Here is a 13,486-nt window from a genome sequence, read left to right as displayed (position 1 = left end):
TAGCAAAGAATAGGAAGTAGTACTGCTGGTTACTCAGGAAGATGTGATTAACAGGAGCTACATAGCAGTAACATCAATCAGGGAGCTGAAAGTTCAGCCTTCAGTTAACTCCATTCTAGTTGTTTTCCTTAAATATTTTCTTCTTTATGTAACTATAACCTATCAATAACCATGACAGAAAATGTAAAAGAGCTCTAATGTCTCGTACAATTATGCGTGCAGCGAGCTACCAGCAACCAGTACCAAGTATATGCTGTCTAAGTACTTGACTTATTTTTTAAATTATTTGTGAGATTTACTGAGCAGATCAATTCTGAAGTGACTGTAGGCTGCAGTGTGCATATGGAGATGTTTAATTACGCTGTATTGAGCTTGCACGGTTTGTAAATTATATGAGATTAGAGAGGGTAATAGTGACTGTATGATTTTGACTCTCTCCAGTGCCTTTCGTCTCTATGTGTTTTGTGCTTTCAAAAGCTGCGCTAAAATAAACCTAGTGATACATCTAGAAAGTCATTGTTTTGTACTCCTCAGTAAATAAGGAACTGAGATGGGAATATTATCACTAGCATTGTTATGAACGTATAGCTAGTATCAGAAGGTGAAGTGAAAGTGGCTAAGGATTAGTTTTCAGAGGTGCTTCACATGTCCCCTGCCACTGATTCCCTCCAAGCACAGAATCCTCTGTGTCCAAAGACACCGGCACGAGACTGTCTCTGCTGTTAAATTGTTATAATGGTCCCTGGCACAATTCTGGCCTAGGCTGATTATCCCTCTCCCAAACAATTCCTGGGCATGCTTAGGGACTGTTTGGCAGGGTGTAAGGATCTCGTAGTGTGGATGTGGAGTAATTTGTGCAGGTAGGCCCCAAGGGTAGAGAGCAGTCCCAGGCGCATTTAATGTACTAGCACAGGCCTAGTAGGAGAAGTGCTCTGAGCTGAGCTCCTGAAATTACTGGGCAAGTTTGAAATGTCTGACCTCAGTGCCACAAAGCTACTTTTCAGTGGGTCCATCCCTCCTTTTGCTGCAAATCTGATGGCAGTTTCAGCACTGCACTGTTGTGGAGGCTGTGTTACACACCACTGAATTTCATGTCTCGGTTTGAGCTAGCCACTCTTGGCTTCCTTCATCCCACCTTAAGTGTCTAAGGTAGGGTAGATGAGTCACCCTCGAGAGCTGCCATTCTCTCTCCAGTGACTGTAAAGTGTCAAGGGTGACTAGCTCTGATTTAGACTTCTGCCAGTTAGATGTCTGTGTTTGGGTCAAAATCCCTCTTATAACCCTATTCTCACAGCAGCCCTCAATCTTCTTCCACAAATTATGCATGAAATGAGGGTATGGGTGATTCATATGAACTTCAAAGGCACATGTGTCTTGTTTGCTCCTGCACTTATATAAAAAGTAACTTGGGTGCAAGGCAATTTACTTTCCTCTTTCAAAGCTTTGGAGATTCCTGTTATTTGCACTGTTAGGTCGTAGCAGGGCAATGTCCCAAGATTTCATTCTAGGTGTGCAGAGCTCCCCCTGCACCACACAGAGGTAGAGAGGCAGCTGTAATGTTTAGGTCCGTATGCTGTAAAAATGCCAGATGACATGTCAGTGCATGATTTAAGCCTGGGTTTAAATGCAGGGCTGCAGGTTTAACAGAGGGAAAAGCAAATTTCACCCTTGGAACATCTGGGGAGGTTGAGGGCTATTTTCTCCCATTGACTTTGTGTTTTTCTATGTACTGCACCCGTGGCAGCATGGTTTCGGTGAAAGGAAATCACCCGGGAGCTTAGACTATCAAGTGATTTATATCGCTATTAAATGGCTAAAATCCAAATTTGTGTGTATGTGTGTGTGTGTGTTGGAAATCCACAAACTGAAGTTAAATATATACATTCTAGAGATGTCTCTTCTCCAGGATTTTGTAGATGTGTATGTTAGAGACATGATTATCCAAAGACTGAGCAGTGAATTTGGGAACAGAGAGCCTTGGCTCCACCATACGCTCAGAGTTACGCCAGTCAAGATATTTCTTTCTATGCCTCAGTTATCCAGTTGGCAAGAGATGGATAATACTGAGTCACTGTACTGCAAGAAGTGATTTAAACACATTCCCTATTTGTAAGCAGTCACTCTAAATATGACATAACCAACAGGGATCAAAATCCTGAAGTGGAGGCCATACTTATTAAGAGAACCTCCTAATTACTGTGCTTAGAGCCCGTTACCAGGATCAGAGAGCGTGGGAGGTCGCTGGATCTTTCTGAGGCAATCTGCAGTGTATGGTCTGTGTCTTTCATAGAGTGATTTTGTATGTAATCAATGATTGTTTTGCTCTTTTGGGGAGGTAGGTTCATTTGCCTTCGCTCCTTTCTAATGAAGGTCGAAAAGATATAACTAGAGCTGAGAAGGAAGAGGATAAAAGAGGAAAATCAGAAGAAGAGGCTCTTGTAACCAAAAGAGGGGAGCCAGTCAGGATCAAGATCTTTGAAGGAGGGTAAGTGTCTTGTTTTACTTCTCTTTTTGTATCACAGCCAGTTGTGTGGGAGTTATTGATAACAATGATGGCAAGTCAGTGAAGGTGTTATGTGGAGGTGAGCAGGAGAAGGCCAGATATAGTTGGATTTCAGCTTGCTTGCTGCCTCCACCTTAAATAAACTGACCCTCAAGATCAGTATATGCTCCAGAACTGCATTCAGTTTCTTTTCTGAGTTATCTTCAAGTTAGCAAGCACCTTGATATCTTCTGTCAGCAAATGGTTGAGGGAAGGTGGCTGAAGAGCAAAAATACTTCCTGCAGCTGTCTCTAATGTAACAGGAGTGTACTCCACATCTTCCAACTCTTTCCAGAGCCTTATCCTGAAAATCAAGTTCCTAATGTTTGTTACCATTATGATGGAGGAATTGGGAAGATCTTTTCTGATACTGGGGCTTTACGTGGGGGAGGAAGGATGGCTTGCATTTATGATTTTAATCCCACCCAACCAAAGTGGGTCAAACCAGAATGAATACAAGATCTGAATTTGAGGTATATCATAGTCTTAGGTCCAGGTAATTCAGCATGCTCTTCTGTAATTCAGCGCTGGTCTAATATTACTGTTTTACCTTTTCAAAAATTAAGACTCAGTTAACAAGCAGCATGTCTGTGGGATATAATTAAAGTTCATACTTCAAGATCATCCTTCCCATATATTGCGGAGGGGCAGAAAGAGACTTTAGAGGTTCCTAGCAGGATTCATCACTTCTGCTCCTTGTCATTGGGTGGTCTTTGTTTTTGTGTGTTAGAAAAAGGCTTTAATTAGTCAGTGGTTGTGGTTTTCTCCCTGCTGTTACCTGTTGAAGGTTGCTTTTATTTTAAAATATTTCATTAACAGATGATCAAACTGTCCAACCAAAAGAGTAAAATAGTGCTTTATGAAAGGAAACTGGCTTGTTTTTTCACCTCTCACCTGGACATATGCACCCATATATGCAGCTCAGCTTTAGATACTTGTCGGCAGTAAGTGATAAATGCAAAGAGAAGAAAGATAGACCAATAAAGGAAGAACTTTTCGCCTTCACATTCTCATCAGTGACAACCTATAACGGTTAGGACCTAAACTGATTTTGGGAGCAAGCTAGGGAATGGCAAGTCACCAACAGACTTAAAAATATGATGAGTTAGGTACATTGTCATCACCCACCTGTAGCAGCTACGGCCCATGTGACTGAGCATTGGATTTTATTGCCCCAAAATCTCAATAGAAGCTTCTAGTTCCCTGGGTTGTGTTCTCCCAGAGCAGTGAAAGTTGCAGAGGGACTCCTGGACTCCTTCCTAGATGTGATTGAACAGGTTCACAGTTCATGTGAATGAAAGTCAGCCTGCTCCTGCTCCAGAGCTGCTCTGCTGAGGTTTTTTGGAGAGGGATGGGGAGGTGCTGTGTGCTGGCTGTTCCCTGACTGCCCTCCACTGTAGCTCGTTTCTGAAGAGCTATGTCTCTGCACCCTTGCATTTACATGGGGAGGCTGTCTGCGGTCTCCAAGCTGAGCAAAACAGATTCAGAGCCACATTTTCTAAACTACAGACACAAAATAAAGCAACTTTTCCAATATGTTCTGTGTAACCCAGCATCAGGGAACATATTAGTCATCCTGAACGTATGCTATGTTTTATTTTAAAGTTCCTGTAGCACTGACTTAAGATAGCCGTCCTTCTGGATGTGAGACAGAATATAGTAGTTGTTTAATGCCAAGCATAGGCGCTAATGTAACACACTAGATCATAACATAAAAATTTATATCTAAATTACATAGCATACACACTGCTAAGAGGTCAGGCAGGGCAGGATGCTCTCCAGAGGTGATCTGTGAATACCTGGTTGTTAGTGTCTAACACCATGAAGTTTCTGATGTTGAATCATTTAGCCTTAGAAGCCTGTGTCTTTGAATATATTTTCTTGCAGTGAAAGAGAAAGCCTATGGATGAATCCACAGGGTGCCCAGTGCTTTACACAGGTCACTATATGGATCAGACCCCTTTCCGGGCTGTCTCCTGGAAATATTTTACAAAAACGTGCCTCCATTCTGAAGATATTATTTCACTGTTTCTTTTACCCCCTTTAAGATTCCCTCCTCATTTCATTCCTTCCCTTATTCATTAGTTTCACACAGTCTACTGCTGGCTAGGCCCATCCTTCCAATGGGATCCAGTTGCTTTCAGATCTTTTGGAGCCGGCTCATGATTTAATGCCTCAGCCAAGGAGAAAGATTATGAAGAAATTTATGGTGCTTCTGCAAAGGCTGAGCTTGCTGCACCTCTTTTAGCTCCATCTTGCTCTCAGGTTTTATTTCTTTAGAGCTCTTCTCTTTCTCACTGTCACTTTCAGTGTTTGGTTTTCCCTCTATACAGCTGCATCTTCTAGCTTCCTTGATCCCTTTTCTGCTATTCTTCCATGACAATGTTGTTTATAGCACTGCCAGAGCAGCTCTGGGTATTTTCCCTGCTACTGTCCAGCCTGCTGGCTAGAATCGTATTACTTGACTTTCAAGGAAGACTAGAAAAGCCACATTTCATGCTTTCATCGTACCCACTTCCCATTTTTAAGGAGCAAGGTGATGAACCTGCCAGAGGCTCTAGGAACCATGCTGGACAGCTTGGCTTCCCTTGCAGTGTCACTCTTGATTTTGAAAAGTCTCCTCCCCAGTTCTGAAATTGGGCGACTACTTTGTTTGTGTTTACCCTCAGGGAAGTGTTTTGAAAACAGGATTTGCAGAGTCCGTGAGCCAGGGTAAAGCTGGGATTCAGCTCCCACTTTCTTTCGGTCTTTTGGAGTGCCCTTCCTTTTGAAGGCTACATTCATAACTTCAGGATTCAGGATCAAGGCTCAGTAATGCCCAGTGTTACCATGAGGTATGCTTGGGCTCAGTTTCTTCCCTCATTACCTCTTCCAAGAAGGATGTCAGCTCAGCACCTCAGTGCCATCTTGAGATGGGGGTTACCACTGGGACCGTCAAGGAGAACTGTGGGATGAAGATGTTTAGCTCCTGTTGAATTCCCTAGTGATTTCAGCTCCTACTTTCCTTGCCCTCCTGTGAAGGAAAGTCTCTGTAAACCCTTTGTGTCGTGGTTCAAGTTTCATGGGGACGGCAGGAGGAACTTCTGTGGTTCTGCCTTGTCTTCTCCACAGTTAAATGTAAACTTGATCCCCAGAGTTTTCGTGCTAAAGAACAAATTCTGCCTAGAGAGATTATTTCATATGTAATTTTAGCACTATCTTTCTACACGTAGTCATGAAATTTCATAAGACTGGATATACTTCCACTGTAGTAAGTGTTTGTCCTGCACATGCAAGCATACCCCATGCACTTGACTGTAGAGCAGATGGCAGTTGTTTAGCATCCCACACACAGGCTGGAAGCTGTACTGTCTCTTTAGGATGTGTCTGGGAGAATCATGCCATTAAGCAGCCAGGTCAGAGTTTGTACTCCTTGAGAACCTAATAAAAATATCCATTGGCCTTTTCCTGAGGGATGTTGTGGTGATTCTGAACAGTGAAAATGATCTTTGAAGGTCAAACTAACCAGCACTTCTTCAGAAGTGCTGTGATTCCTCGGTGGCTCTGTGTCACGTTTATCAATATGCTTTGGTACTTTGGAGGCACTGGGCCCATTCTGAAATCTTACATCATGAAACTGTAGATTGGTATTGACCTGATTTGAAAGTGAGGTCTGTGATGGTATCATGGTCTTGTCAGGGAAATGTTGCCTGTTCACTGTGCATTAGTGTTTCCATGATGAAATCTGATATTAGTAGGGGTATCTATAGTCAATATATGTTCTTCTGTTTCGTGGCCAAGCTCTCAGTGCTTTTATGGGGCTTATCTGTTGGTTTATTGCACTAGTTCATTGCAACTAGTAGGGAAAGCAGTGCCAAGATGTGGCAGGCTAAAGACCACTAGAATTAACTGGCATCTTTCTGCGGCAGTGTCACATAAAACGAATTCTTAGTAAGAGGGAAGGCAGAGGTGCTCTCAGTGAAAACCTGTTCTACTTTTTTCCCTCTTTAGGGAAAAACCTGCAACTTTATGATTGCAGACCCAAGTCTCCTTCCAGTTACACTTTTAAAAGTATCTCCTCTTCACATTATCACACATGCAAATCTGCCCATTGGGGTGAGCAAGAGAACACACCTCGCTCTAGTCTGGTGTATCTTTTGTCATTAAGGAAGATGCTCATAGTGCTCTTGTGGACCAGGCTGTTCTCGCCATGGATTTGGTCGGATTCAGGGAAGGATGAAGGTCCTTCCGTCATTGTCCTCACCAGAAAGTAACAGATGGTTGCAGATTCTCTAGCCACAGGGTCTTCTAAGCCAAGGTCATGAATCCCCACAGTAAATCACTGCTCCCTTGAGCAGAGCAGTCTCACTGGGTGAATTCCTAGTTTGCAGTCCTTTCTATCTCGTATTGTACAAATAACGGGGGGTGGTATGGGATTTGACTTTTGTGTTCCCTAGAGAGCCCCAGGGTTGGAGGGGGAGAGGCTGCTGTGTAGCCCTGTCCTCTACTTCCATGCTGTGGGGTTGTTTATGGGATTACAGGAAGGCAGGAAGACGGTGGAGTCATACATCTGCTTCACTTAACCTATATGGTGAGAGTCTTTCCCTCATGTTGCAGGAAAACAGAGAAGCCTTGGGACTCTTTTGTCAGACTCTAACATGACTGCTAATTAGTAAATACATAAGGATAAAAACCTTTGGGGGACCCATTAGTTCTAGCCAAATGTCCCTCCTCCAGCTCTCCTCCCAGTTCTTACTGTTGTGCACTTACTGGGATCTGTGGTCAGCTTCTCTTGGGTGATCTCACTCCATTTCTATGACCGGCCACAGAAACTGTAGCTCCCACTGCTAGCTGACGCACACCTAATGGAAAATCCCTGGCACAACAATGTGAGAGTTTTATTACCCTAGAGAAAGCCTCTCTGTTAAATAAGCAAAGTTTCTCAGCATGCAACTCCAAACCTCTGTACTGAGCCCTCTTCATTCAGGGGATTTCCTTCGCTGCTCAGATGAGTTCTAAGAATTCACTATGTTTATTTTGAAAGTAGAAATTTATCCCAAAGACACTAACTTGAATGCACATCAGCAGTAAAGGAGGAATCTGAGCAACTGATGTCCGTGGCATACCCAGCTGCCGTGTGAGCAAACTGCTGATGCTCATTCGTTTGCTTATAAATCTTAGCAGTCTCACTTCACAGTTCCGGGACAGTGCCGGGTACACATCTCTGTGAAGCAAGGCTGATGTTAAATGGTGATATTTTATATAACCAGTATTTATATATTATGTAGATATATCTTTATATACTTATCTTTATATACATATTTTATGTGTGTTTTGTATAGTCAGACTGATCACTCCCTATTAATTTGAGGCTCTTGTGGACTTTGGTTGCTGGATTTTCTCTGTCTTCAGGCATGTTGAAAGCATTGCTGTGCTCCTTTTAGGCAGCACTGTCTGCGCAGCACTTCTGAAAATCTGGTCCTACATCTGTCAAGCTGCTACACAAAACATGATTTAAAAGTCCCAAATATCAGCTTGTGCACATATAATTATCCTGCTTCTGTGAAAGACCTTTAAAAAAAGAAGTTTCTGATATGTGGATTTTTTTTATATGTTTTTCAGATAGGACTTTGCAAGAAAGTGAGGAAAGGAGAGCTTTCCTGCCACTGGCTTTGAGACCACTCTATTGCCTAGGCAGATTTAAAAATGCTTAGCTAGCTTGTGTTGGGAGGGGCTGACAAAAGGGAAGGCAAAAGCATGTCCCAGTGTCGTTAATGCTTCTGTGAAAAAAGTCACGTCAGGTAAAATGCTGGCAGCAATTCGGGGATCCTCGCAAAAGTGCCTGGCCTCCATTGGCCTGTAAGAAGCCGGCTTCTGCGAGTCTGCATCCGCGGGGTTTGGGTGTAGCCCAAAGGGTCACGACGGTAACGCTCCCCGGGGTCCGGCCTCGCGGGTGATGGGGGCTGCACCCGACAGCGTGCACCAGACAGCGCCGGGGATAAGCCTTATTTCTCCCACCTGCGAAGAGAACATAAGGTCTCCTTTAAGCACCATACGTTTGCACTCTTTTTTTTTTTTTTCATAGCACAAGCAAAGCACATTTTCTGCTTAAAAAGCTAACAGTCCAAAGAAGACAAGACACAGGGTGGCAATTTTAAGGAGGACGGATTTGTGAATTATACCACTGCTGACAAGTTGAAAGGAGAGGTTGTTTGAAGAGATGGGTGTGCAGGCAGTGGGAAAGGCTGCTTGAAAGATTATATTCAGGAATAGCAGCACAGAAAAATAGCAACTAGAGAAAAAGGATTTCAAAAATGAAAAAATTGTATGCCTTTTGCTTTGAAAATCCTTGCTTTTTTACTTTGAAATGTCTTTAAAAGCTAAAATGGAAGCAGTGATGGAAGAAAATGTTCCAATTGACCTGAAACAAATGCTTTTATTCCATAATATGTCTTCACGAAAATTTGGATTTTTTCCTTTTTAATTTTGGGTTTACTTAAAAAAACATTTTTCCCTGATAAATCTTGGAGTTGCCAAGAAAGTGAAAAATCAGTTGTTTGTAGAAGTCTGTTCAGGAAATCTTTTCTTGGATCAGGAGCAGCAAGGTAGACGGCAGGAAGCAGAGTGAAAGAGGAGGAAAGTGAGAAGTTTGGAAGAGCAGATAGAGGAGGTGCGGAGAGAAACAAAGCAAAGATGTAACTTGTTTGAATCACACTCTGCACCTCTCGGTGCATCTGTCTGCTCGCTGTAAGCAGCTGACTAGATGTATTAGATAAGAAGTGGTGTGTCTGGGAGAGCTAACAGATTTCCTTTTGGAGTGGAAGTGTGGGATGGCTCTGTAACAGCGCCAATTACTGAACCTGCCACTCAGCAGATGGTGCTGCATGCCAAGAGCTCTTGTATAAGTAACCTTGTATAATATAGAAGTAACCTCAGGTTATTAACTTTAAAACAGGTTATTAATTTCTGTCAAGAGTAGCTTCTGGTTGTATAACCGATACTGAAGCTTCATGCGAGATACAAATGTTGTAATTTCGTGCCAGAGCTCAGAGCTTGAACCCTGGATTTTCATGACAGTCATTGCACCCCATGATCGGATAGCCCGTGAATACTTCTTGTGGGCCGGTGGAGTCGGCGTCATTTACGTTTGATACGCTCTTTACTACTGCCTTTGTTTTCACCTTGTGGATGTGGGTACACAAAGCAGCATTAAATCCGGCATGTATTTCGGTCAGCTAAAAATGGACCCAGTCTCAGTCATCTCCCTAGCCCTGACCCAGCTGGAGGAAAAATGTTGAGGAGTGCATGGTCCCCCATGCTGTTTGCGTTTTGGGTGCAGTGATGACTGGCCCTCCCAGCACCACCTCCATCTGGGCTCTGAAATGCAGAATGTCCCCGTGTGCCTACAGCTCGGAGCACTAAAGACGGCTTTCCTTTAATACCAGCTGTGTTTTTGCTGAGCAGTTCCTGAACATACTGTTCCTTGGCCTCCTAAACATATTCTAGAGAATGGTAGTGGCTACAGCAGATAACTGTGACTTGTGAATTGTGGATTGTATACCCATCCTCTACCCGTGACTCACCGTGATCTTGGATAAATCCGTCTTTCTATGCTTCAGTTTCCTTGTTTGTGAGAGGGGACTCACAAGCTCACCTGCTGCAAAGCTTGATTCTATTATATCTTTAAAATGTCTTCATATTCTTCAGTGGGAATTGTTAATGTTTTAACCCATTTCCAGCCATGAATATCTCGTCACTTCACTTGATAAATTGGATTCATTGTGTGGCTTAGTGCTGTTTTCCCAGGAAGTTAGACAAACACAGAAGGATTTAGCCTAGGCTGTTGTCTGATTTCCTTTATTATTTTTTCTACATTATTTTTGTCTGTACAGCCAGCCCGCTTTCTTGACACATCCTTCTGGCAGGCGCTCATAATGCAGCTTGCTGTTAATTTTCTCCAGTCAATTATTAAAAAAAGTTATCTCCAGTTTTCTGTCTGACCTTGTGTGGGATGCTCACCTTTCTGCAGGCATTTCTCTCATCCTGACTGCAGATCACTATAAGCATCCTTACGGGCCTGCCAGTAGGGCTCCCCCGGGCGATGCAGTTGCAGTGGGGCAGAGGCTGAATGTGCTCCTTGTCTGGAAGAAGACAGTGCTCTTGCTAAAGAGAGCATTCCCTACAGGGTTTTGCCAGCCTCCAGTTGTTTATGACATTTTGTCTTCTCTGTGTTACATGAAGACACAGCTTTCCTTGCATAGGTGCCTGGGGTACCTGCAAAGGGCAAACCTGCCTTGCTGACATTGCTCTATACCTTATTTGGGGAACAACAAATGCTCCAGCTTCCAGAGCTGTCAGTCTGTTACTGTAGCACTAAACGACTTAAAAGTTTACGAATAACATAATTGCATATGTTCTAGCAATTGCTTGGCTTATAGCACCTTGTACATCCAAGGTTCTGTCTGGCCAGATGAGGAGGAGCAGTGGGTGTTTCTTTGCTAGACCTGATGGCTCTCCATGGGGCTGGTCAGACCATTGCAAGTGCCTGAAATGTTACCTCTTTCCCAGAACTATATGTGACTTCACCTCATTTCAGGGCCTGGGATTTGCTTATGAAACACTGCGCGCACTACTCTAGAGTTGTTCTCCATAGTGAGGACACAAAGTGCTGAACACTTTGGAGAAGCTAAACAAGGGGAAGAAGACCCTATAGTCCCAGGTGGAGAGAGTGCGAGATAGTGACCGGTGCATTAGTATGCATTTTGTATTGAAGAGCTACTAAGCAAAATGGATAAACAGCATTAAGGATTGAGGGTGCCAGAGGGTTTTTTGAAGTCTAGGGCTATTGACAGAGCAGCATGATGCATGGGAGATGAGAGAAATCATGACAACCAAGAGCAGAGAAAGAGACGCACAAAGGCATTTCAGAGTGCCTTGATCATACAGGTAAGGCAAAGCCAGTGGAAGGGAAGAGTGTGGTTTGATCAGACAGATAATTTTGGCAGCCAAACTGGAATGAAGTAGAAATTGGTTACAAGGCAAGAGATTGCAATTATCCAAGCAGAAGGGGGTCAGGCTGAGAGATCTGAGCTCCCACAACAATGGGATGAAAGGAAAAATGGTAAAAGTCGGTGCCAGCAAAGAAGCAAAGAGAGAAAGAGGAGTTCAAAGATGGTCTCAGGATAGGGAAAATAATGTAGCAATGGACACATGCAGGTACCAAATTAATAGGACTCACGTGTATGTGCATTTCCAAGGTTGTACATGCTCTCAGTTTCATAAGAATAAGCATTTTTTGCAGTTCAGCAAAAGGCAAGACGAACATTTTATTTTGTCAGCGTTTTGAAAAATGATAATGTAAAAGAATCTGTGTGAAATACTAAAGTTAAGTCCATGATCACCTAGGCTGTCCTTCTACATCTCAGATTCACAGGCATGATACATAATGTCTTATTCTGACATTATGTCTTATTCTGTCTTATTCTGTTTGATATGGGCCAAATGTCTGGAATAGTAAGGTCTCCACTTCAGCAGACTACTTACAGGCTTGTGGCAAACCAAGATTATAGGGCTTTCACTTTATTGATTCAGTGTCACAATCTCTACAATTAATTCAGTGGAAAATTTGAGACGGCAAACGTTTTTACCAGGTTTACTTAGGATTAGCCAGCTCTTAACATCTGCACATCTAGGCAGCCTGTCCTATACAGAAATGTAATTTATAGGAGCCCTTTAATAGATTCCAAGTACTGTGCAATCAATTAGAAACCTGATGTCCAAATAGACAGACCCAGACCTGACAGCCTATTACTCAATCCATATTCCACTAGGTAAATGGCAGGAAGATGACTGAGACTATAATTCTGAACTGGCTTTTGGGGACTTCCTTTTTCTTCTCTATGTAATGGTGAAAACATTATTTTTGAGGAGACCGATCTCTTCTCAAGGCAGATGTTAATCTGATCCCTGTTTTTTTTTTTTTTTAATCTTACAGAATGTAGTAGTTCATTTTAAAATCGCTTTAATATTAAGGACTATGAGAGAAACCTAATGAGGACAGATGGGATGTGAAATTGTAGGGAACAGTCTGCATGATGGAAATAGTAGAGGTCTGAGAGGAAAATGTGCCTAAATCCTATTTGCAAAAAATAGCACAAATGCATGAAAGACACTGACTAGGGATTTGACCTAGAAATGGACCGTGTGCCTGAGACTGGGAATTAAGAACCCACCAAAGATTTGGATTCCTAAATAGTTTTGGAAAATTTTACTTTTCTACTTAACTTCAAAGGTGTACTCATACCCTACAGTGAGAGAAGAGGGAAGTGAGCACACCGGTTGTACTAATGGTATAAATGCCTGTAAGTAGTGAGTAAAGCCTCTTAACCTCCTGAAGTAGTGAGAATTATGAGAGCCAGATGCTATGTTTAAAAAAAAGTCTTTCAGTTCTTCCTGGTTTGGTACTGGAATGTGTTGGAAGATCTGCAATAGTTTTAACATCCTTATACCAGTGTTTCTCAAACTGACCTAAACCCTCCAGGAGCTGCAGAGGGGCTGAAGGAAGACAGTGAGGGACGATACTTGTTTTATTTGTGTGTTCCCAGTTTTATACATACATACATACATATATATATATGTATATATACACATATATTCCTCTAAACAGTTGTGTCAAGTAGAACACCTTGGAAGGAAGGTGGGTTCATTCCTTCTCTTGGGAAGCCACTGGGCTTGCTCAAGTGGGGAGGGGTATGAGAGATGTGGCAGGGAGCAGACGGAAGGAAGACCAGCAGCACCAGGGGGAATGAGCAGAGTCTGCTGCTGCTCAGAGCTCCAACTGCAAGCATGTAGTGGGCAGAGCTGCATGTAAACTTTTTTTTTTGTTGTTTTTGATCTTCACAATTACTTTGAATTTTCACTGTGTAAAAGCTGTACTTTTAGTTTTTATTATGATAAAGGCTGCTT

At 42.7% G+C, this 13,486-nt stretch overlaps 1 protein-coding gene across 13 annotated transcripts in view; it reads left to right on the top strand.

Annotated features, from left to right (window-relative positions):
- HIVEP3 (HIVEP zinc finger 3) overlaps positions 1–13,486 on the top strand; it is a 335,389-nt gene that overhangs the window by 271,484 nt on the left and 50,419 nt on the right. For all 13 annotated transcript variants that reach the window (XM_068917181.1, XM_068917189.1, XM_068917188.1 and 10 more), the window contains one exon: positions 2,340–2,485. In XM_068917181.1, coding sequence (XP_068773282.1) covers positions 2,340–2,485 — 146 coding nt within the window. The remainder of the gene's footprint in view (positions 1–2,339; positions 2,486–13,486) is intronic.

The sequence above is a fragment of the Struthio camelus genome, chromosome 23 (assembly GCF_040807025.1).
Source record: "Struthio camelus isolate bStrCam1 chromosome 23, bStrCam1.hap1, whole genome shotgun sequence".
Classification (NCBI taxonomy): domain Eukaryota; kingdom Metazoa; phylum Chordata; class Aves; order Struthioniformes; family Struthionidae; genus Struthio; species Struthio camelus.
Note: the sequence above shows the minus strand (reverse complement) of the source record. Positions and strands in the feature narration are given on the sequence as shown.